This window comes from Molossus molossus, unplaced genomic scaffold (genome assembly GCF_014108415.1).
Source record: "Molossus molossus isolate mMolMol1 unplaced genomic scaffold, mMolMol1.p scaffold_m16_p_5, whole genome shotgun sequence".
NCBI classification, from domain to species: Eukaryota; Metazoa; Chordata; class Mammalia; order Chiroptera; family Molossidae; genus Molossus; species Molossus molossus.
In genome coordinates, this window is record NW_023425388.1 from 12,075,062 (window position 1) to 12,099,395 (window position 24,334).

At 56.2% G+C, this 24,334-nt stretch overlaps 1 protein-coding gene across 3 annotated transcripts; it reads right to left on the bottom strand.

Annotated features, from left to right (window-relative positions):
* Positions 1 to 1,526: 1,526 nt before the first annotated feature.
* Positions 1,527 to 16,567, bottom strand: SLC19A1 (solute carrier family 19 member 1). Of its 3 annotated transcripts, none has more exons than XM_036242310.1 (6): positions 16,530 to 16,567; positions 13,651 to 13,888; positions 9,825 to 10,596; positions 9,547 to 9,739; positions 6,939 to 7,080; positions 1,527 to 2,412 (listed from the first exon to the last, which is right to left on the bottom strand). In XM_036242310.1, exons 2-6 carry the CDS (start codon positions 13,837 to 13,839, stop codon positions 2,137 to 2,139), a joined length of 1,572 nt encoding a protein of 523 aa, XP_036098203.1. In that variant the 5' UTR covers positions 13,840 to 13,888; positions 16,530 to 16,567; the 3' UTR covers positions 1,527 to 2,136. The 3 variants fall into 3 exon arrangements, with proteins under 3 accessions (XP_036098203.1, XP_036098204.1, XP_036098205.1); XM_036242312.1 differs by lacking the exon at positions 1,527 to 2,412 and adding an exon at positions 4,738 to 4,826; XM_036242311.1 differs by lacking the exons at positions 13,651 to 13,888; positions 16,530 to 16,567 and adding an exon at positions 12,769 to 13,615 and having other exon boundaries at positions 1,528 to 2,412.
* Between the last annotated feature and the right edge of the window lie 7,767 nt (positions 16,568 to 24,334).

Here is a 24,334-nt window from a genome sequence, read left to right on the forward strand (position 1 = left end):
GTCTCTCTGGGGGAGCTGGTGGCCATGCTCGGAGGGGTGGCAGGCCACAGCCCAACCCCCTCAAGGTCTGCTGTCCACACACTGCAGCCATAAACCAGAGGAGCTTGGTCCTGGTGACTGAGACATCGTTCCAAACAGGCTCCACATAGACAGCCGTGTACATGGGACACTCGTTTGTAGGCCTTCCCTGTCCTGAGACCAGTTCTTGGGGGCCTAAATCTCCACACACCCAGTGAGCAGACCCTGAAGGAGCCTCAATGTGCAGCATGCAAATATACACGGATGTACATGGTATGCATGGACGGCCCCGTGTGTACAGATGTACCGGGTATGCAATGGATGACTCTCCTCTAGTTCTCCCTGGGGCAGCAGCCTTCCCAGGACCATGCAGGGGATCTGCCCTGGGCTCCCACACCCAGCACCTCCGTGTTCTTCCCATAGGTGCTGCAGGAGGTGTCTGATCCTGACGGGCTGTGCACACTGCACAGAGCAGGGCCTCACTAGTGCCCTGGGAACAAATGCCACCCCTGCCCTGGTGGCCAAGGGGCTTGGGAGCCTGGAGGCAGAGTCTGAGCAGCAGGCTGTGCAGTGCACATGGAGAGGCTGCAGAGGGAGCAGCTGGGCCAGCTGCTGACAGTGTCCTGGAGGGCATCCCAGGGTGAGGGCAGAGGCCTTATCATGGGTCAGTGACCAGAGGTGAGAGACAAGTGAGGTCCCCCCAACCCCCAACCAACCCATGAAGTCTCAGTAGATCTCTGAGCATAAAAGAGAAATGGTGCTGGGCCCGGGGCTCAGTGCTGCCCCTTCCCAGCAGGGTCAGGGGGCAGTGGTGGCCGGTGTGGACACATCTGGGGACCAATCCACCAGTCTGACCCCCACCATCGGCCATGACTTGGGTCAACCCCTGTGTACACCCCTCCTGACTCATGGTGCCCCGAGATGACCCACTCAGCCAGCTCCAGCAGCCCCCCTCAGCAGGAGTGTTCTGACGCTCCTTGTCAAGCTGGCTCCCAGCAGCGGCCTTTCTCTAGAACCCACCGGCTCAGTTCAGGCGCTGCTCGGCCCTGCATGAGGGCAGAGGGTCATGAGAGGAGCAGCATCAAGGACATGGTAGTGGGCCCTGGGTGGGACCCTTCCTGACTCCAGCATGTCTGTCCAACCCTCAACCCCCAGGCCGGCTGGTTTGGAATTAGGAGCCCCTCACACTCAGGTCACATGGTTTGTTAAATGTTTCAGGTCTTACATCTGAACATGACTGGTTCCCAGAGCCCACGGTGGCATGTCCTCCAGGCTGGCATGTGAGCAGCCCAAGTGGCCTCCATCACCAGTGAGGCAGGCCAGTGTTAACCCACTTCAGGAAGGGTGAGGAGGATGGAGGGCCCAGTGCAAAGAAGCCAGTTCCCAAAGACTCCAGCACCCCCTCTTCCACCCAACGGGGAACCGCATGCCTGCCCAGCTTCTCCCACAGAAACGGAGGCCCAGTACGATTTCTCATTAGGTCCATTTTTAAATACAGTATTGTTTAAAATGTGAGCACCTAGATAACTGGAAATGTCATTGTAGCCATGGGCCCTAGGAAGCCGGGCTCCCACCCCTACCCTACAGGGGCTGGTGCCACCTGCACTGGCACATGGGGCCATCTCACCAGTCCCCAGGAACAAGTGGGATCCGCCTCCCAAGGGGGGGTGAAGGCCGGGAGGCCTGATGGGCACACGGAACTCTACCACTAGCCATGTGTAGGCAGTGGACACAACCCAACCCACAGTGGCCCAGCACTTGCTGGAATGTCCCCAGCAGGCTACCAAGCACAGTCAGAAAGTGAAGCCTGAGAGGCACAGGGCTTGGGGACACTGCAGGACAAGCCAAGGCGCCCCTGGCTGAGGTAGGTGGCCCTTGAGGTGTGTGTCACAAGGGCAGACCACATTGGGGCCCAGTTGGTCACTGGTTCTATAATCTGAACAATGGAATTCAAACAATGCCAGAAACCCACCTTCCTGATTCCAAGAGGATCGGCAACCTGCCAGGGACAGGCCAGTTCTGAGACATCAAGGCCCCAGGCTCAGTGAGGATGTTGGAGGACACAGAGCAGGTTGCCTCTGGTGTTGGAATCTGGACACTCACTGGGCTGAGTACAGGTCAGGCCTTGGCCTCTGGCTGCTCCCTTGAGACTGGCCCTGAGGTCCACACGCTGTCCTCCAGGGCCAGGGTTGTGGCTTCAGGCTGCAGGTTGCTGAGGGCGCCATCCTGCAGGCTCTGCATCGGAGTAGCTTTCTCCTCCAAGGGGCTCCTTAGCTCCTGGGCCAGGGGCAGTGGCTGGTGGTGGCCCCGTCGGAAGTGCCACAGGCTCCCCAGCAAAGCTCCCAAGAAGTAGGCAATGGACAGCACCATGAAGTACATAAAGTAGACGAGAAACTAGAACAGAGAGAAATAAAGGTGGGGGTGGAGGGTGAGAGACAGCCTGGGAGGAGAGGGGGAGGTGGGGGCCAGGGGAGGGGCAATCGGGGGACAGGCCGTGTGGAAGTTTATTCCTCCCGCTCAGAGGCCACAGGAACACTGCAAGGCTGGGGTGTGCGCCCAGCGATCAGAGGCCAGCCTGGGAGCAGGGCCCACAGTGCGTGAGGCCTGCCTCCACACTCCTTCCACCACACCAGGCACAGCCTGCGGGGAGCTCCCACCACTTTCTCACAGAACCCTGGCACGTTTGCTGTCTCCGCGTGGCCTCCATGATCTATCCCCAGGAACGTTGCTCATTTTTCATGACCACACGTGTGCACACTGCGCATGAGCAGAGTTCCCACACTGCTGGGGGCTCACGGACATCCGTGTGTGTGGTGGAGTCCAGTCAAGGACAGGCAGCCTGAGACCTGGGCAGCCCCCTACAGTGAGCCAGTGGCTGCCCTGGTGATGGGCAAAACTGCACAGTGACACAAAGAGATGCCCAGCCAGCCCGCAGAAATGTCCTTCCTGATTCTCCTGATCACCGGGGGACAGGAGGTCCGGTGGTCTCGCGGCAACTGTGGGCCAGACCAGGCTCAAGTCCCTCCCTGAGCCCCTTGTGACACTGGCACCCTTGCCCTTCTAGGAAAACTGCTCATTTCAAAAGCGAACCAGGAAGGGAACCGCGGAGGCCTTTGCTCCCAGGAAGACAGAATCACATGCTTCCTGTATGCTTCCCCAGGATGACAGAAACCCTACACAGAGCACGCATAAGAAAGTGACTCTGGCTCTGGCCGGTTTGGCTTAGCGGTTAGAACATCGGCATGCGGACCGGAGAGGCCCAGGTTGGGTTCCCACTCAGGGCACGTACCTCGGTGGCAGTTTGTCCCCGGCCCCAGTTGGGGTCATGTGGGTGACAACCAGTCAATGTGTCTCTCTCACGTCGATGTTTCTCTTTCTCCCTCTCTCCCTGAAGATGAATACAAAAAAAAAAAAAAGTGACTCTGGTCCTGGCCAGTTTTCTCAGTGGTTAGAGTATCTGCCCTTGAACTGAAGGGTCTCGGGTTCGATTCACGGTCAGGGGTAAGTGCTTAGGTTGCAGGTTCGATTCCTGGTCCTAGTCAGAGTCGTTTGGGAGGCAGCTAATTGATGTGTCTCTCACGTCAATATTTCTCTCTCTCTTTACCCCTCTCTCCCACTCAATGGACAAAAATCCTCGCGTGAGGATTAACCAAAAAAAAAAAGGGAAGTGTGATTCTGAAGGCAGGAGGCAGCCCAGCTAGGGACCCCAGAGCCCGAGGTGCAGCTCAGTGACCTGTGATGAGTCTCTGGTTTTATTTCCTTTTTTCTGCAGATATTTTGAAACTGAAGAAGCCAGCAACCCAGAAATTGCAACATATGTAGGAAAAAAAGCCCCAACAAAGCTACTGTCTCTACCAGAGGACCAGGACAGGGACAACCCAACAGCACAAGAAGTGACAGAGAGTACGGCCCTGCTCCAGCTAGACCCACATCTTTACCTAGGCTGTGAGGACACCCCTGCCCCACGGGGTGGTGTTGCTCAAGGCTCGGCGGGGAGCTGGAATGTTCACCCCACAGAGACCACGTGGAGTCTGGACTTTCACTCCCATTGGCCACTGATAACAACGCCCAGCCCCACCCCTGCAGACCCAGGACTTTCACCCCCACCCAGCAGCGGCAAGAACACCCACCCCATATTCAAGCTTCTGCAAGCTAAAGACAAAGAAAAAAAATCTTGAATGCAGCCATTTAAAAAAGTGACACCTGGCCCTGGCCGGTTTGATTCAGCGATTAGAGCGTTGGCCTGCGGTCCAGAGATCCGGGTTTGGTTCGCTAAGGGCACGTACCCTGGTTGCAATTTGTCCCCGGCCCTGGTTGGTCGTGCGGGTGGCAGCCACTCGATGTGTCCCTTTTACATTGATGTTTCTCTCTCTATCTATCTTCCGCTCTCCCTCTCACTCTATCTGAACAAAAATGGAAAAATGTCCTTGGGAGAGACTTAAAAAAAAAAAAGTGACACCTTAGGGGAAGAACAATTAGAATGACAGATTTTTTTTTTTTTTGGTACATGCCCCTCGCGGAAACCGAACCCAGGACTCTCTGGCCCACAGGCCGACGCTCCAACTGCTGAGCCAAACCGGCCAGGGCTAGAATGACAGAATTTTTCATCACAAACCATGAAGGCCACAAGGAAGTGCTTCACATGCTGGAAAAAACTGTCAGCCCAGAAGGCTATATCTTCAGGAATAAAAAGGAAATGAAGACATTCTCAGATGATACAAACCTAAGTGAGGAATTTGTCACAAGCAGATCTGCCCTAAAATAATGGCTAAAGGAGGTTCTCTGGACTGGAAGGTAATGCAGACAACCTGATACAACAGGAAGGAGAAAGAACACTGAGCGAAACCATGGGTAGACTGTGGTTGCCAGGGCTTGGGGAAGAGGGGCGGGAGTCAGGTGGTGTGGCCATGAAAGAGCAGCCTGAGGGACCCCGAAGGGAGGGGAGCTTCTGTTTCTTGACTTTACAAGGTCAGTATTCTGGTAATGACACCACCAGAGAACCATGGATGTGAGCAGTGGGGAAACGGGATGACGTACGAGGATCTCTGTATTACCTTACACTGCACGTGAACGAAGTTACCCAAAACAAAAAGTTTACTTTAAAAAATAAGCACACCCAGGCCAGCTCCAGGCCACCAGCCCCACATGCTCTGCCCCCCTGAGCCTGAACACCTGCTCATTCTCACCGCTCAGGGCGAAGAGGAAGGGACAACAGAGCAGCGAACAGGAGGGAGCATGGTCAGCTGGAAGGACCGTCCTGAACCCAGCAGCATTTCTAATTATGAACAAACGGCCCCACATCTAGAGTTACTTTCTAATTCGGAAATGAGTTCAATCAATGTATTATCTTTGCTCTGACCCAATGTAGAGCCACACAGGCAAGGGGAGGGCCTGGGACGAGGATGGTTGAGAAAGGCCCAGCCCTTGGGGAAGACTCTCCAGGCCCTTCTCACCCAGCCATGAGCCCCTTGGAAGCTCCACTGTTGAGCAGGGACAACTGGAGGCTCCAAGGAGAGGGAGAGGCTTCTCCAGGTGCTAGGGTCCTCCAGGCCAGCTGGACAGCTGCCAGGCAAGATTCCATGAAAAGGCCTGGGGCCAAGGGTGCTGCCCCTGCAGAGATGCCCCTTCTGGGGGGAGGCCTCCCCTAAATGGTAAGGAGTAGCATCAGCAAAGGAGACCCTTGACCTACCCATGCCTGGGCACAGGGCTCATGCCCAGCAGACAGTCCCTCCCACCACTCACAGCTGCACATGCAACCTGTGGACCTGAGTCCAGCCAGGCCATGGGGGGCTTTGCCAACCCTGCTCAGGGTGGACAGTGCACAGGGTTCACCTTAACGGCATTTCCAAATCCACCCACAAAACCCACTTCCACACAAGAGGGTCTGTCCCATCTGAATCTCCTTCCTGGCCAGCTATGGGATCAGTGAGGCAGTGCTGACCCAGCACCCTCAGACAGAGGGTCGGGACATCTCATGGAGCCCACCACGCCAGACAGACCTCCCATTGGTGAGGCCCTGGCTCCCAGCGTTGGAGGCATCCCTGCAGGCCAGTTACTGAAGATCCCAGTTCCAACCCTCCTGCTGGCCGGTCCTCCGGCTAATTCCAGCTCACTCAGAGAGGTCCTGCCTTGGCTGAGGACACCAGGAGTCACAAGTAAGCATTCTCCACCCACAGCAGATAGTCACAGGTGTGAGTGCCCCCACCTTACAGAGGACAGGCATTCTCAAGCTCCTCTGAGAACCACCGAGAACCTGACTAGGACTGAACAAAGGGGGGAGGGATGGAGAGGGGCCATTCACGTGCCGCCAACCCCACCAGCTCTACTTTCATCTGTCCTCTGTAAAGAAAACAACTAACTGTCATGGGTCTAACGAGCCTTGTCATCACAGGCAGAGACCTGACATGCGCGTGGTAAGCTGTGACAGCCAAGGCAAATGGCTCACGGCACAATTCTGTCCTTCCCGTGACATCAGCCATCATGGGGGACACCCAGGGCCAGGAAGACCTCCAGAGATGACCTGCCTCCCAACTCAACTAAGAGGCCCCACAGTTCCAACTGAAGCCTGCTGTGCCCTGCCCAGACCCGGGGCGGCATCACAGCTGAACCTGGGCCCCAGGAGGGAGCAGTACAGGCCGGCACAGCGGTTGCCAGATCATGGCTCCCTGGCACCAGTCCTCTGATCCTTCCCTCCCTGTTCCAGGCCTTTCACTTCATGCTCCTGCTCTGACTCAGCAGGTCCAGTGTGTCCAGCTGGAGATGCCTGGCCCACCCTATGCATGCCCCTACCCTTGGTAGACCTGTAGTCTGGGTCCCATGGAGGGGACGATGCTGCTGGTTGGGTGAGCACTGGGAGGCATCCCAGACATCCTCCCAGAGTCCCCTCTCCCCAAGGAAGTGAACCCAACACAGTGGCTCACCTGTGAGCGGACCAGAAGGCCCAGGCCCCGCTTGTCAGAAACGATGAGGATGATGATGGTCTTGAGAACAGTGGCGAGGAATGTGTTGATGCCGAAGATCAGAGCACAGAGTTCCTTAGAGAGAGATGACGCGATCTGAAAACTTAAAGGGAAAGCAGGCCGAGATCAGCCTCAGCTGGGAGGAACAGGAAGTGCCCACAAGAACAAAGGGAAACCCTGGGCTGCCAGACAGAATCAGCCATGTGGTCTGATGACTGGCCGGGTCCACTAAGGTCACCGGAGACCAGCAAGACCAGCCCAGCACCCAGGCTGCCCATCGTATCCTCCCTCAATGACTCATAAAATGAATGCAAAATAGCGCCAAATGCAACCTTGGGAAGACATTTAAAGTCTCCTAGTAACCCTGGCACAGAGTAAGTCATGTTCATTGCAGCGTTCTCAGAAAATCACCCTCTGGAGAACGGGTGGAGCCTCATGAGGAAAATTCTGGAATTGAAGTCTTTAATGATGTTAAAGTCTTTAATGATTTTAAAGACATTAAATGATTCAATAAACTAGACAAAGAACAGTTAAACAAATAAGGAGAGAAGAAGGAATTAATATGCTCAGAGCTCCTAGTCCTCCAAAGAAATTAACATCTGAACGTACTTCCAATTAAAATCCCCAAGGTGCCTTTAAAAATAATGACTAGACAAGAAATGTTCTAAAGAACCAACAAACACAAATACCCAACAGGCCTTTAAAGAGAATGACTGAGGCTAAGGCCCTTCTGCTGTCCTGGGGTCTGAGGAGCAAGAAATACATGAAACCCAGAATAAGCTATCACATGACAAAGACTGCACACAAACTGAGAAAAGACCTTGTCAATCACCCTGGCCAGTTTGGCTCAGCGGTTGGAGCATCAGCTCGCGGACCAGAGAGACCCAGGTTCAGTTCCCGCCAGGGGCATGTACCTCGGTTGCAGTTCATCCCCGCCCCGGTTGGGGTTGTATGGGTGGCAACCAGTCGGTGTGTCTCTCTCACATCGATGTTTTTCTCTCTCTCTTCCTCCTTCTCTCCCTCACGTTCTATGTTCTATCTGAGGATGAATGCAAAAATGTCCTCGGGTGAGGGTAAAAAACATCAAAGGACTGAGAGGACAGATTAACTCCTGGGCAACCAGAGCCGGGTCCAGTCCCACCAGCACAGCAAATGCCACGTCATCCACACACCATACCATCTGCAGGAGTGTTTCACAGGTCACACCACAAACTCCACAAGTAGGATAAAAGGCAAAGCATAACATACGTGATTAAAGGCTCCTATCACTAATGGTCGAATAAAGAAAAAAGAAATCCCAGCGAGAAAGAGTCCACATATATGAATTGGCCACTAACACGGAGGGGCCAGCCCTACGGCACTAAGAAAAGGCAAGCTGCTACCTCAGGTCACAGGGGTCGTGCGCTTGCCTCCGCAGGCATCTGCAGTATTTACCAACACCCCCTTGCTGAAGCACATGCCCTTTGACCTGGTCAGTCCCTTTCTAGGAACATCTGAGGTCATTATCAGAATTTGGAAAGAAAAATGCAAATTGAGAGGATATTGATCTCAGTGTTGCCTGTCATAGCAATATATTGAAGATGGCATCCCCATAAGTTGGGGATTAGCTATGTGGCATGTCTCTTGTCACCAAGAGGACCAATGACACCTGCATTTTGGATAGCTAAATGAGAAGACTGTCTTCTGCTGAGTGTGGTCAGGGTGTCTGGCAGCACGTGGCCCTCAGGAGGACAGTGGGTTTGCTTCAGGCTCTCCGAGCACAGGGCAGCTGCAGGCCGAGACTGGATAGGGTAGTGTGGGTGCAGGGTATGTCGGAGATGGCACAGGGGAGTCAGGCCACCACTCCATGGAGAAGGGGACTGCAGTGGGTCAGGAGACTGAGGATACGGTCTGAACTTAAGACAAGGTGAGGACAGATGTTCTGACGTGGGTGGGTGTGACTGGAAGAAGGATAGGACTGGAGATGCCCACATTGGGGATTGGGGAGGTATCAGAAGAGCCCTGGACAGAAGGTAAGCTGGGACGCCTGGTCACTCCTTGGCCAGGGGCCGCTGTTCCCCACAGTGGGAGCAGAGAAGGTGAGAAAGGCCATGGGGCTGCCCAAGATGGGGTTGCAGCAACGCTTGGGGCCTGGGAAACGGGGCTAGGAAGCTGGGAGGAAACATTTCATAAGGACCAGTCCCTGTGGACACCAAGTGGCCTTGACAGGAGGAGCAGAGAATATGCTACATGGGAGGACTCCTTGCTGAGCCTCAGGGCCATGGAAGGCAGCTTGGAAGGACGTGCTATGGACAAAGGGACACCTGGGCCCCTGGCTAAAGGTGTTCAGAGTTCACGGCTCCTCCCACCACCAAACTTGTTTCACACTGCTCGGCACACACTCTTTCTACTCCCTTCAGAATGTTCTGGAATGGCGGCCTCTTAATACACACAGCCCATCAGTACCCACCCTGAAGGAGGATGGTGCTTGGCCCTCTAGGGACCCGCTGTCCTCCAAGCCCTGAGCCCTGGCCTTGCAGTGGCCACCTGGGCGAGTAGCCTCTGGTCCACCCCACACAGCCCAACTCACATGGCGATGGGCACCAGGAACTGATAGAAGCCGCGGAAGAGCACGAAGGCCGCATAGCACAGCCAGATGCTGCTCGTGCTGTACATGAGGAAGACCAGCCCGCCCTGCACCGCTGTCACGGCTCCGATGATCAGCTTCGCCCACAGGGCCCAGCGGATCTTCACAAAGCCCGCGGCAAAGGAGGTGATGGCACCTGGGAGACAAGACAGTCATTGCCAACCTCCTGGGGTGGACAGGCAGGTGGGGCGGGTGGGGCAGGTGGGGCTGGCTGGGCATACCGAGCAGAGTGGAGGCAGCGTCCGTCCCACCGTTGTAGACCCTGGTAGTGTCTTTGGTGGGGTCGATCACGTTCCACAGAATGTGCACGTAGAAGACAATCAAGTAGTAGCCGGCTGAGTTAAAGATCCACCAGAGGGACCAGAGGCGCAGCTGCGGCAGCCGCAGGCTGTCCCTGAGCTCCCGGAGCATGCGCACGAGGATACAGTCCCCCCAGCCCACCAGCAGAGTCCGGTTGAGCTTCTTGCCTGTGGACTGGCCAGGGCCAGGGTGCATCTGGTCCAGCTCGGACGGTGAGGCCCCACCACGTGCAGGCTCAATGCGGTTGAAAAAGAGGCTGCGTTTGGGGCGCTTCAGGAAGATCGTGAGGACCAGGCTGAAGGTGAGGAAGGCCAGTGAGATGTAGTTGAGCTCAGTGAAGGAGACCCTGCCCACGGTGACAAGCAGCTGGCCCAGCACGGAGCTGGTGAAGACGCCCAACAGCACTGCGGTCCTCGAGTAGCCAGCCATGCGCTGATACTGGGCGGGGCGCACGAGCGAGAAGATGTAGGAGGAGTAGGCTATGCGGCTCGCCATGGTGAGGCTGTAGAAGAACTCCATAAACTGCATGTGCAGCACGGAGCGGCCGAACAGCAGCAGCAGCCACACGGCGATATAGCTCAGGCCCTGCAGGAGCAGCACCGGCTTGTAGCGCAGGTAGTCCGTCAGCAGGAAGATGGGCACAAGCACTACCAGGTAGGAGTAGGACAGCACCGGCATGATCTCGTTGGTGACCTGCAGGACAGCAGGTTTGTGACCCCACACAGCTCAGCACCGCAGCCAGCGATGCCCTTCAGAAGCCCCCCACCAGTCACATGTGCGTGACTGTCTGCTGACACCAGCACAAGTGGCCCTCAGCTCTGAGGGGCCAGCGGGCTCCAAGGCCCCACTTTACAGATGGAAACCAAGGGCCAGAGTTAAATCCTGGTCAGCACATGGGGTCCACTGGGAGGCTGGGTGGACCCACTTGCTCCAGATGGTTTACTCACAGCCCTGGCATCTGCCTCCCCAGATGTGCATCCAAGTCCATTGCTCAGGACCCCAGACTAGACACTCACACTGACAAGCCTCTAGGGGCTCAGAAGGAGCTTGCCAGGAGACCCCAACCAAAGCTCCCAGCCTGACAGCCTCCTGAACCCACATGCCCAAGGGAAGTCAAGGTCGACCCCCCCAGGCACAGTCCCCAAAACATCGAGCAATGAAGGCTCCCAGGGCATTCCTGGGTATTATTGGTACAAGTCAGTACCCTGGGGAAAGCTAAATAACCTGTGCTTGGTCACCGAGAGTCACGCACAGGGATTCAGACATGTTTATGGAAAATTCTGGGAACATCAAACAGTCCCTCCTGATGAGACCTATTGGCAGACAACTTGCTCAGCCTGGGGGCCAGTTTGCTGTCAGAGCCCAAGGGGCGAGGTGGGGTCAGAGAAGAGGACCAGTCGGTCTTTCCCCTCTCCTCCCCCCTACCCATCTCTTGCAGAGGACAGTGCCTGCCAAGGGGCTATGGGCCTACGAGCCCACAAAGTCCCTGGGGTAGATGGTGTCTGTCAGGAGACCCAGAACCACCTGGAAGTCAGCCTCCTACTGGCCTGAGCCCAGTTTTTCCCAGATCATTAGTATTTGGGTGTCCTGGGATGGGAGGAGCTCAGGGGTTGTGCCCAGATCTGAACCCAGAGGGCGTAAGGGCAGCAGCTTCTCTGAAGGAGGGAGGCTTAGCTGGAGCCCCAAGGCAGCCAGGACAAGCTGGAGATGGGACCCAGGGCTATGGGTCCGGCAAAAGGGATGGGGCACTGGGATGGGGGACAATGGGTTCTAAGGACCAGTGGGATGATGGGGGCAGGGCCAAGCCACAGGTAACCCAAAATCCAAGAGGAGGAGGTGTCAAGAGCCGACAGCTGTGAGTGCCTGGACACAGGCGTCCTCCGACCAGAGGGCAAGGACAGGGCAGGGAGTGAATGGAGGACACTGAGGACCCCGCCAGTGATGGGAATATCAGCCATGGGTCAGGAAGAACTGTCCTGTGAATGGTTTTGGCAGGGACTCCCCTTGGGGACAGGTTTGCAGGAACTGACCCAGGCAGCTCAGATACAGAGAGCTGAAGGCCGCATACATCAGGGAGCAGAGGGCGTGTGAGACAATGGCTCACAGCGTAGCACAAGGGAAAATCTGGCTGCACAAAAACGAGAAGCTCCAGCATAAAAGGACACCGTAAGCACGGGGAAGGCACCAGCCAGCGGAGAAAACCATGTGACCCACAGGAGCAGACCGGGGATCCCCCAGGCAGAAGGCAGACAGCCACACAGGAAAGGGAGGGAGGCACGGCACAGGGACAGCCAGGAAACACACCGATGCAGAAATCAAGAAAACACAAATCCGGCAGCTATCAGATGGGCAAAAAGTCAACAGGGGTAAGAGGGAAACTGGAAGCTGTAGCCACGGGCAGAGGGAGCAGGTGTCAGTGTCCAGGACACCACAGCATCGTCCCTTGGGGGTGACAGACAGCAGAGGCACCAGGTACTCTGTGGTTTAGTCCCATAGGGTGCAACTTAGATAAGATAGTCTCTGACCCACGTGAGTAACTCTCCCAAGCCAGGCCTGGCAGGCCTGGCTCACGTGCATTTCCCAGACACAAGCCTGCTGTCCCTCTGATGACACCCAAGCTTGGTGGAATGGGACTTATAACTTTTTTGCTATAGAGATTTTTCCTGTTGTCTTAACAGAGCTTCATATACATGATGACTCCTGTAATCACCACTGCAGACGATGGCCCCTCTCCAAGACTGGATCAGTATTCTAAGGAAGGAGTGCCGTCCGGCTGACCCGTGAGTGAGAGACCTGAGGAACTGGTTACTCAGAGGAGTCCCAGGAGACAACCCCAAAGGCCCCAGCCCCCCTACCCAGCCTCACCTGGGAAGTGACCAGCTCCAGCAGTCAGCACTAGCCATGGGACCAGACGCAGAGACAGACATGCAGGGCTCTGAGTTCGTGTGGGCCAGTATGTGGCCACTTCCATCTTTCCAAGATGGCTACTTGGAGGAGACAGGCCTCGTTTGCACAGCCACCGCATTTGGTTGAAACAATTTGAGGGTCTGCAAAGGGTAGGGGCCAAACTCCAGGCCAGGTAAAGGCAGGGGCTTCCCAAGGAAACCAAGGGCACACTGGGACCCAGTAGGATCCAGCGACAGCGACGTGGGCTGAGGAGGCAGTGGCCACGTGGGAAGGGCAGAGGAGGCTGGGGGAACGAAGGTGAGCAGCCCGGAACCAGTTCTGGGGCAGTGCCGGGGGTCCTCAGATGGATGAGCAGGGTGGTGACCAGAGCTCGGACCGGCACCCTGACTATGTGCTTCCGAGTTTCTTTGTCTTATTTTACGGAGAAGGAAACAGTAGAAGTTGGAGAAGAAAAGCATCAGGGCCCGTCCTGCCTTAATCTCCTACCACCGTGACTCACCTCTGGTATAAGCTTACTAGTTGGGTTTCAACAAGATCCTTTGTCCTCCTTGCCGAGTGAAGGAAAATTCCTTCAGTAATCTCTTTAGGCAAATAGCTGCTGAGTGTCTGCTGGAAGCAGGTGCCAGGCAGGTGGGCACACTCTCAACCCCGGGTACTCTTCCCTCAGAGACCCCCAGCAGCCTCAGACCCCCTCTGTGCCCCCTAAGGGACTGGGGACAGGACTAGGACACCACACGGCCACCTAACCTCAACAGCCCCAGCTGCTTTCCCATCCAGGGGGCACGCCTGCCCACTATCCCGTGTCCACAGGCCCGTCCTGCCCGCACCAAGCCCACGTGCCTGCTCCTTCGTGAAGTTCTTGTTAGGGACCAGGAGGTAGGGGGTCATGAAGCTCTCCCCGGGCCGCATCTGGGACATGAAGCCATAGAAGCAGAGGAAGAACACCAGCCACTGCCAGGACTGAAACTCGTTGTCCTGCCCAGGCTCCAGGGGCACCAGCTTCTTCACCGCCTGGCTGGAGGGTGCCATGCTGCTCAGGCCTCACACAGCCCTGGAGGGACTGAAGGTGATGCTGCCCCTAGAGGGAAGAGCAGAGAGTCAGAGCAACTTAGCAACCCACAGACACCTCCCCTTCTCCCCAGAACTTGGCTGAAGGGACACCCTCCCCCTTTCTCACTCAGTCAGGATCCCATAGCCACATGGAGTCGGGGAAAGGGGCCCATGGTCTCAACTTGGATGGGGCTTTCAACAATCCAGATGCCACATCCACCCAGACTGGTCTGTCACCACCTCCAGGGAGTCTCCAGGGCTTCCTGGTCCCATATGGTAACCACCGGCCTTATGGGGATCCTTAAATGTTAACTAAAACTAAATTCAATTTGAAATTCAGTTTCCCAAGCACATCACTCATTTCATGTGCTCAGAGCCGGTGGCTGTGGCTGCTGGGATGGCACACGTCCCTCCCTAGAAGAGGTCTCAGGGACAGCCTGCTCTCGCTGTCCCACTGGCCGCTGGGGGAATTCCAGGCATAAGACTGGGCAGATGGGTTTTGTAGGTAGAGCCCAGAGTAGGCGGGGAGGCAAAGGGAGAAGCAGGAGCCAGAGAGGAATGTGACCAGGAGAAAGGAAGGGGCCACCGGGTACAGATGGAGCTCCAGACCACCATGAGCTGAGGAAGGGTAGTCTCGCCCTAGGACACTTTGGGTGGTGCCTCCATTTGGTGCAGGGTTGATGGCACCATTCCTATGCCCACCAATCACCTTTTATAACACAGAGGAGCAGATAATCATGTCTAGTTATCAGACTACAAAGTTATCCGCTGTTTATTTTTATTCCTACTTCTCTAGATGCTACATGATATTAGTTTTCCATTAAGGCACTGATACAAACTTCGCTCTTAAGTGAGAGTCAAAAAGCAAGCTGCCATGAAAACTGTGTCAGGTGAAGGAGGGTGCCCATGCCGAACAGACACAGTGAGAATGAGGAAAGGTGCACCCACTCTGTGGCTCAGGAGGGGTGGGGACACCCTGGGTGCAGAGAGGGGCTGGGCTGAGAGATGTTGGAACAGCTCTGTGCCCCTTACTGCACGGTCTATTCTGGGAGGGTGACTGTAGAGGGTCTGCATTTGGGGAGGAATCCCCTCCAATCCCCAAGCAGTGGACACAAAAAGTTTCCAAGATGTAGGACCTGGTGCTCTGGAAAAGCCACCAGGTTCTGGGCACTTGTTTCTCATGCGTTTGGCCAGCATGCTGCTCAGAGACCATGTAAACAGGAAGTGTTTCCACACTGTTCCCTGCATGAGGCCCAGGGAAACCAGGTGATTGCAGAGAGCTAGCGGCCACCAAGGGCAGAGAGAGATTTCTCACCAGATCTCCAATTACTCTGCAAGCCTAGGGCCTCAGCAAAGGGAATTGTGGTTGGATGAGTGAAATTCTTTTGCCTTCTAAGCCCCAGTACTTATTTCTGTGACTCAGGGAAAATGAGGTTGGGGCAGGGTAGTGAAACCCCTTAAGCAGCTGGGCCTGGTGGATTTGTGGGGCCACAGGAAGGGAATTGCAGCCACACGGAAGGGCAGGTCAAGGGCAAAGGGCAGCTTTTGTAATTACAGAGAATTTCAAAGGTAGGGGGCGATGGGGGCAACAGTGGCCTGGGAGTTACAGGGTTCTGGGAAAGCCCCCCACCATTGAAGGGCCAAATGAAACAACCAGCCAGACAGGGGAGCTCGAATTTGGTCTCCTCCCCTGGCACCCAGGAAAGAGCACACAGGCCATACAGGCTTGAGGCTGCTCTACCAATCCCCAGTAACCCTGGAGCTTGCCCAAACAGCTGAGAAGGCCTTGGCCCCTTCAAAGGAGGTGCAGCCCTAGGCCACAGGGTGTACCACAGGCAGGACAGCCCACCTAGGAGTACACACACCACCAGGGACCCCATTCCAGCTCCAGCATACCCCTCAGTTCACTTTCCCTGGATACCAGAGCAACCACACACTCACCGACCTGAGCAGCAGGCATGGGGCAAACAGCCAAGAATTTAACGAAGCCCAGGGTACCCCAGGAACGCTGTACTTGGCCCTCCTGTCATCTCCAGAAGCGATGAGAGCTTCCCTTACCTGGTGTCCCGGAATCCTGGGGCAATGGTACAGGTCTCAGACACCAGTACCAAGAACACTTTGTTTCATTTCTACACCCAGCATGCCTACAGCTTCTGAAATTCCCAGGCAGTGCTTCTTAATTACAGGAAGAGCTCGTCAGAAATGAGCTCTGAACCCTGCCCCACATAGACACCTGAAGGCCTGGGCCGGCCCAGGACTCTGCACCTTAACATGTCTCCCAGACATGCCCTGGGTGACCAAGTGAGCAAGTCCAGGAGACACTGCCTCAGAACTCCTGGCTGGTCTGGACAAGATCACCCACTGGAGATCCAGTATCCAGGCTTCAGGGCAACACCACCGCCAACCACCCATTCCTCCAGGGTCACAACACAGGTGAAATGGACGCACTTCCCAGAAGGATGGACATGCAAGAAGCCATCCCAGGTGATAATGGCCAGGGAGCCCCCAAAATGGGTGGATCTCACAAAGTGGGGGAAGTGTCTGCAGACACCCAGGGTCCAGGGCAGGAGGGATGAGGTTCACATGGGCCTCCCCTGGTGGCACCCAAAGCTGCTTCCTCAGAGTTCTACGAACTCTGCCCCTTCCTTCCCAGCCCACCCTTGGCTCACCCATCAAGCGCCTGACTTCAAAGGCAGCCCCTCCAGCTCCACCCCTGCAATATGGGGACACTGCCCAGTGTAGGGCTCAACCTGCTGGGTCACATAACTACCACAGCCCCCCCCCCCCACTTCCTGCTGAGTTACATAACAGGAGCCGGCACTGCAGGCCAAGGCAACTAACTAAAGGGATGCCCTGGGGAGTCCAGGCTTGGGCAGTTAGAGATTACATTTCTTTGAACTATCGCCCTGGACTGAGGCTTGTGTTCCCTATGGAATGTGCCTCTCTCCTGTGCATTCTGTGCATTTCCACACTATGCACTGCACCGTTGTACACACACTTGCAAAATCTTGTGGAAAAGGTGAGGGCTGGATGACAGGGTAACTGCAAAGTGACCTGAGCAGGATGTGGTCATGGGGAGGAGCTTGGCCCCACCCCTGCAGCAATGGCTGCCACACAGAAGCAGGGGCCAAACATCCAGGGTCTTATATGAAATCCATTTTTGACCATGGAAAAAATGTGGAGCACCACAGGGCCACTATGGAAAAAATGTGGAGCACCACAGGGCTAACGCATGTTTACAAAGCAGAGTCCTAGTCCAGGACACAGTGGGAGGCTTAGCTGTTACTCAGCATCTCCAAGAGGATAGGCCACCTGTGTGGGGACTGAGGTTCTAAGAAAAAAGCAGACTCAGAAGCCAAGGCTCTCAGCCACCAAGGCTGGGCTCTGCTGTCCAGGGTGAGGTTCACCTGCCTTAAGTCTTATTTTGTCTGTTTACTCAGCACATGTGAGCATAATCATCAACACTGGCAGGCAGTCAGTGTCCCCGGATAAGTCTCAAAGTCCTCAAGCCTGGAGAGCAGACTACTCTTCTACACACAGGCCCAGGAATATGAAGGGAAGGAACACAGCACAGAAATGGGCACAGAAGGCAAGTGAGGTGCCCAAGCTCAAGACCAGTGGGCAGCACGCTAGGCCTGGACCTCACCCCAGCCCAGCCCCATGCAACCTCAGGCCTCTTCAGGGCCAGCCAGAAGATCATGGAGCGGCCTCCCCAAGGACCTGTGTCCCTGCCTTCAGGAGAAGGCTCTTAAAGTTCCCCCTCAAACTCTTTCTGCACCTGCCCTGTTGGGGAGTGTGGAGCATCAGCAGCTCCCCGGGCGTTGTCCTCCCAGCACCTAGGAAGGCTGTAGACCCAAAAGCAAAACAAAAGCAATGCCACCTTTCATTTTGTGTTTTAAACCAGCTACTGCTACCCTGGCCGGTTTGGCTCAGCGGTTAGAGGGACTCTTTGGTCAGCGGGTTCGATTCTGGTCAAGGGCATGTACCTGGGTTGCGGTTCGGTCCAGGCCCTGGTCGGGGTCGTGTGGGAGGCAACCAGTTGATGTGTCTCTCTCACATCGATGTTTCTCTCTCTCTCTCCCACTCTATCTGAAGATAAATGGAAAAATATCCTCAGGTGAGGATTAAAAACAAAACAAAAAAGCTACTACTTGCCCTGGCCAGTGTGGCTCAGTTGGGTTAGAACATCGTCCCATGTACCAGATCTCGGGTTTGATTCCCAGTCATGGCACAAGGTTTCAGGATTCCCAGTCATGGCACAAGGTTTCAGGTTCAATCCCCATTGGGGGCACGTACCAGAGACAACGAATGATGTTTCTCTCTCTTTTCCCTCGCTCTAAAAAAATAAATTGGGGAAAAAACAACAACAACAACAACAAATTAAACTAGCTACTACTCTCCCAGTTTACCCAGGGAGGTTTCTTACATTTTAAAAACACCGGCTGGCAATCAGAGAAAGACAAATATCACATGATCTCACTTATTTGTGGCATATAATGAACAAAACAAGCTGATGAACAAAACAGACCCAGAGACATAGAAGCAGGGTACAGACTGACAAACCTCAGAAGAGGGAAAGGGGGGTGGGGAAGGGAAGAGATAAACCACAGAATTTATATGCATGTATGCGTAACCACGGACATAGACAGTGCTGTGGTGGGGGATTGGGATTGGGAGGAGGGTGTCAATAGGGGGAAAAGGAGAAACATCGGTAACAAAAATAAAATTAAAAAATATATGAAAATAAAAAATGGAAGCCAAAAAACCCCCCAAAAAACCACACAACAAAATTACGTGGTTGTCCATTTATAAACTATGATTCTTAAGGGATCCTAATATTTAAATCTCATTTCCAATTAAATTGATGATATTTTTTAAAAATAAAAACACTGGCCGGTGTAAAAAAGAAAAAAAAAATCTTTGCACACCCCCCTATCACATGACAGAAGTCTGTGTTCCTACAAGTACAATTAAATCCACTGATCACCTCTGCTATAGACACCCAACTCACAAGTTTAAAACACCCTGGAGGTGCTGGTCACCTCTGCCCAGCACAGATAACTGTAATATTTGGGGTTATTAAATCCACCAAGGCACCCTCTGAAAGAGAGCAATTTGTAGTGCCAATGAAAGAGGACAAAGGCAGAGGGAGGCAAACAGAGGCAGCAGGGCGAGGCAGCATCTGGGAACCCAGGGTCCTGGGTACTGGGTTCCCCAGACCTACAGAGGGAGGCAATTCTGCTGGGCCAGCGGGTCCTGGTTCAGCAGATTCCATCTGGACTGCAGGGGGCCCTTCAGTCTCCCCTAAGGGCAGGGGGCACCTGGTCACTTCTTGGCAGGGTGCACAACACGCAGCTGCATGGACCTTATTCCTCCTGCACTTTGGCAGCCTGGAAAATAGCTTCCTCTTGATGCATTCTGGATTTCTGAGCTCGTCAGATTCTAACCTGTATCCTGAGACCAGCAGGCTGGGTCTGGGCCCCCTGCTGTATGACCACACGGTGTGTGCCTGGGTCACTACGTTGGACTCTCCAGGACAATCGTTTCAGACGGGGAAGTAGGACCCTCGGGGATAGTTCTCTAGTTCAGGGGTTGGAAGGACCCACTCAAGAAAGGGCTGCATGTACGTTGTCCAGGTTCTGAGACAACCTCCAAGACACCTGGCGCCAAGCGCACTGAGAACTGCTCGGCCTCCACAGAGCTACAGGAGCAGGAGGCGAACAAGGGGCGGGCACCGGCCCGGTGGCAAGGCAGGGGCCGAGCCACCGCGTGGGGAGGAGGCGGGGCACCCTTGCCTCTGTCCTTTCCCGCCAAAGTGGCGCGCGCGCGCTCCGGTAGGTTGCGGCGGTGGAGCCGTCAGAGCGCGCGCAGCGCCCACGAGATTCCGCCAGCCGCAGGGAGGCACCCGGAGTCCGCGGGGCCAGCGGAGGATAGGAGCGGCGCTCACAGCACCAAGAAATAGGAGCCAGTGGGGAGGTGACCGGAGGCGAGCCCGCGCGCCGAAACCAGGGGCAGAAATGCTGCGGTGGCAGAAGGCGGCGGGCGGGCTAACGGGTACCAACGCGTGCAGCGGCGGGGGTGGGTGCTGCTCGTGGGGCTCGGTCACAGCTGGCAGGAACGGGTCTGTGTCCGTACGCCCAGGGCGCCCTGCACGCAGGTCCCGGCCTGCGCCCCTGCATTCACCTCTGAGACCGCCACCCGCATCCCTCTGCATTCATCCCTAAGACCCACAACTCGCTCCTCTTTCATTCACCCCTGAGATCCGCAAGCCGACCCCTGGTCAGTCCCCGGCTCGCTTCCCTACATCCCAGGCTCCGCGGGTCGATTACCTGAGCTGTTGGCAGCCGGGCCGGGGAACCAGCTCTGACCCATGCACAAGCCGACTGCAAACCACAGAGCCCAAAATGCTCCGCGGCCGCGGGCGCTGCCGGGAAATATGCGGGGCCTCGGCAACTGGCCACGCCCCCCTCGCCCCCACGCCCCCACCACTGGCGCCCTAGTTCCAGCCGGCAGAGCAGTCGTCTCGCCAGGCCACACATTTATGCCGTTCGCGTCTAAGGTCGCATTTCCCATCCGGCTCGCCCCGGTCACCTCCCCGGGACACGCGGTTCCCTCGTGGAGTAAGCCTGGGCATCAAATGGGGGGGCACGACCCACCCCCGTGCGTCCTTTCGACCTTGGCTGCAGCCCCCACTCTACCCTCCCGGAGCCCCCTCCCCGAGTCCCCGCTGGGCCACCCCTCCCACAGCCCTCGAGCCCCCCACTGGCCCACTCCTCCCCGAGATTCCTCCTGGAGTCTGCTGGATCACCCCTACCCCGACTGCAGCCCCCACTGGACTACCCCTCCCAGAGCCCCCGAGCGCCCACTCGACAGCCTCTCTCACATCCCTCTTCAGAGTCTCTACTCGACCACCTGCCCCCCCTCTCCCCGGGCTGCAGCCTCCAATAGACCGCCCCCTCCTTGCCCCGTCTTCTGGCTGCAGCCCTTACTGGACCGCCCCTCGTGGAGCCCCCTCCCGAGCCCCCTCCCGAGCCCCCTCGAGCCTACCCACACAGCGCCCTGGTCACAACTCGGTGGATGTTCTGGAGCCGGCTCCTACCCATTTAGGGGGAGGCCCTCCCCACCCCCACCCCCACCCCCACCGCCACCCACCTGTGATCGACCGCCCCTTGGACAAGTGCCGGCCCCCTGACCCCTGCGGTGGCCCTGCCCCTCCTGCCATCTTAAGCAAGAAGTTAGTGTGCTTTTTTTCTTTCAGGCTCATTTTAAAATGTTCCATTACTGGATTACTTCCAAGCTCAAGTCAGAGGCACTCATTGGTCCTTGTGCCAGGCAAGACAGGGCTGTTGGGGTTTGACGGAGTTCTCCCTCCCCCAGTGCAGCAGCAGCCTCTGCGGTTCACCCTGACCCACATTTGGTCTGGTGGCTGCCTCAGGACTTAGGCCAGGCACAGACGCCTGCTCTTGGAGTCACAAACAGCAAGCCCCTCACCCAGCATGTGTCCAGTGCCTGGACCCAACTGGTGCTTCCCGGCATTCCCTCACTGCCCCCCTCAGGACTGAACATAAACCAGTTAGATTCTGTGCGGAGCAGCAGGAAGCTGAGGGGTGGGCTGCCCAAACTTGGCCCAGGGTTATCCATACCGCACCCCACACACACACACACACCTCATCCCCACCACCTCTCAGCAAAGAAAGTTAATTGAGAGAGAAGCAGCTACAGGTCCTAGGCTGCACTACCCAGCAGGTAGTCAGCCGCTGCAGGACAGCTGCAGGGAGGAGGATAGCGGGTGAAGAGAGGGGCTCACTGGGCACCAGCTATTCTAGAGAGGCCTTGCAGGCCAAAACTCCAATTTGCCATGTGCAGCACACAGGAGGTGGTCGCTGTAGTCTGGCCAATCTGCACAAGACCCAGGCCTCACCCATTCCAAGGGACAAAAACAGATGGGGGGAGGGGTACAAAGACAAAAGGGGCTGCATGACCTGGGTGGCCACCCAGTTGAATTACCCCAGAAGGGAACAGCAGGTCCCATGTAAGGACACCTGAAGTCCCCTTGCCAGTGCCCCTCGCTACTCCCCACAGCCAGCTCACCCCTCTGGACTGGACCTGTCCATGATGCAGTGAGGCCCATACACATGAGGGGCATTGGCCTCCAGGTCACTGGACAATGAGCTCCACCCTCCAGGCTACCTGCAGAATGGGATGTGACCAGGGAGGTGGGGGGTGCCCAGGCTATGACCCTCAGGCTTGAGGAATTGTGAGGAACCCTCAGACCTCCCCACTCCTCTCCCCTTTTCTCTGCCGGGAGGGGAAGAATCAGGAACCTGGCCCCACAACCTCAGAAGCATCCACCACGCCTGCATGCTGCCCAAAACACAGGCACAAAGGGATTTGGCCACCAGGTGCCCAGCACCAGAGTCATTTCTGCCCATGGTCCGGCCACAGCAGGGATCTAGACCCTGGGTTGTCTTCTTTCTATCCAGAAGATGGTGGGAACATCTGCTTGGCAGACCACCAGGACTATGTGAGGACTACTGGGTTTCCTAGTGTGTGGGTGCCTGTCCAAGCCCCCTGGGAACCTGGCCATGGGCTCTGTACATGAGTGACCACCTGCTGCTCCAGCCTTGGACTGTTGAGAGGCCTTCAAAAGGGCTTCTGAGTGGGGCCTGGGGTGGCTCTTGGGAGGTAAGGAGAGCTGAAGAGGAAGCATATTTCCCAGACGGATCCCCCTCCATGTTCTCGATCTGTGCTGGCTGCTCCACACAGGCCTTCTCCACAGGTGTGTGGGAGTCCAGCCACCTGTAGGCCCCACTCAGCAAACTGAAGGGACAAAGGAAAAGGGCATCTGTCTTTCTCCTTGCCTGTCTATGGATCCCACCTGAGGGATATGGCCCATGGACATGGGGACCAACTCGGGGATGGGCCAGACCAGCAGTGCAACCCCTAGAGGAGCAGGACGGGGCTGCTACTAGGAAGGGGGGCGAGTAAGATGGCTGGCACAAGGGGCTGGGGCAGCATAGGTCACTGACCTGCATGAGGGCTCAGTGAGAAAGACCCTTCCTATAGGCGCAGATGATGGGCTGCACAGTCTGGCCTGGGAATAGGAGGGGTGGTGCCCACAGCAAGCACAGGCTTGCACAGATGCGCAGGGAACAGTCTTTCTGTGACCCACCTGCCCCAGCAATGGGTACCTGAGGACCCACGGCTTCCTCCCTCCAGTCCCTCCCCTGGTGGTCTCTCTCTGGCATGTGTGGAGACAGATAAAATTCTGGCTGGACCAAGACTTGCTCCGATTCCCTGCTGACAGAAGCTGCCGTGCGGAGGCAGGGCTTCTAGAAGTTTCCTGGGCACACATAGCCCAGGGTTCCTACAGGAGCTGTGTGCCTGGGGCTGAAGGTGGAGGGACCACGATCACCACTGCTCCCAGAAGACCCGGCCAGAGCTGCAGGGTATGGCAGGGCCTCAGTGACAGCGTCTCATGGGAGTTGTAATCTGGAGGCAACTCTCCAAGGGAAGAGTGGGTGGCTGGCCCTGGGTGGCTCCCAGGGGACAAAGGGCTTCCAGAATCCTTGATGTGATGACTACAGTCAGGAGTAGCCACAGGAGCCAAGGTGTTGGCTTCAAGAGGCTCTGGGGGTGCAGCTGGTAGTGTAATCTCCAAACCAAGAGATGTACAGAAACCGATGTTTTGGGGAGAGCGTCACTTTGGGGAATGGATCCTGTGTTTTAGTCACTCACTTGAAGTGATTCTGTGTACTTAATCTGTTCTTCAGACATGCAAGGGCTGCCTCTACAGGATGGGGGTTGCTGCTGCAAGGGTCACAGGGAGCTAGAGCCGGTCCCTGGGTGGACCCACGGTATGGAGGGGTCAGGATGGCCCAGCAGTCTGACCCCCAGCCTCCCCACCCATAGACTCCAGTCACACCTGCTCACAGGGTGCCCGCCCAGTCTGTCTGCAAGCCCACAGAGACCCCATCCTCTGGAAGGGGCCGAGAGGAATTCTGCTGTCCTGTGCAGCAGCACTCGTCCCAGCCCTGGCCCACCCAGTCCTGCTCCCCCCCCTGAAAAGGTGCCCCCAACTCACCCCCTCCTGTCACTCCTCCCAGATTGTCCCTCACGCCCCCAATGTCCCTTCCTTCCTGAACACTAGGTACAGACTGACAACCCACAGTCCACGTGAAGACAGCAAAGGGCCAACCCTCCAGTCTGGCCACCCTCCCAGCAGGACTGCGAGGGCACCTTGTCCTTGGGTGTCAGTTGGAACTCAAGTCAGGAGCTTGGCCATGGGGCAGCAAGAACAGGAATGTCCAGTCCAGCCCCAACTGAGTATGCACAGAACACAGTTTGAAACGGGTTCTGGGGGTGAACCATGTCACCTGAGGGTGCAGCTCCTGCATGTCCCTAGCCTGGCCCACCCCTCAAAGCCTGAAACTTGGCCTTCCCTGGCCAGGGACGGTGGACAGAAGGTGGATGG

Bases quoted from the DNA above. Each gene is read 5' to 3' on its own strand.
- SLC19A1 (XM_036242310.1), bottom strand. From the start codon at position 13,839: ATGGCACCCTCCAGCCAGGCGGTGAAGAAGCTGGTGCCCCTGGAGCCT. The intron at 7,081-9,546 runs GTGAGTTGGGCT...TTTCCCTTTAAG, and splicing joins TTCCTGGTGCCCATCGCCAT to TTTTCAGATCGCGTCATCTC. The intron at 2,413-6,938 runs GTGAGCCACTGT...TCTCTGTTCTAG, and splicing joins GCCTTCTGGTCCGCTCACAG to TTTCTCGTCTACTTTATGTA.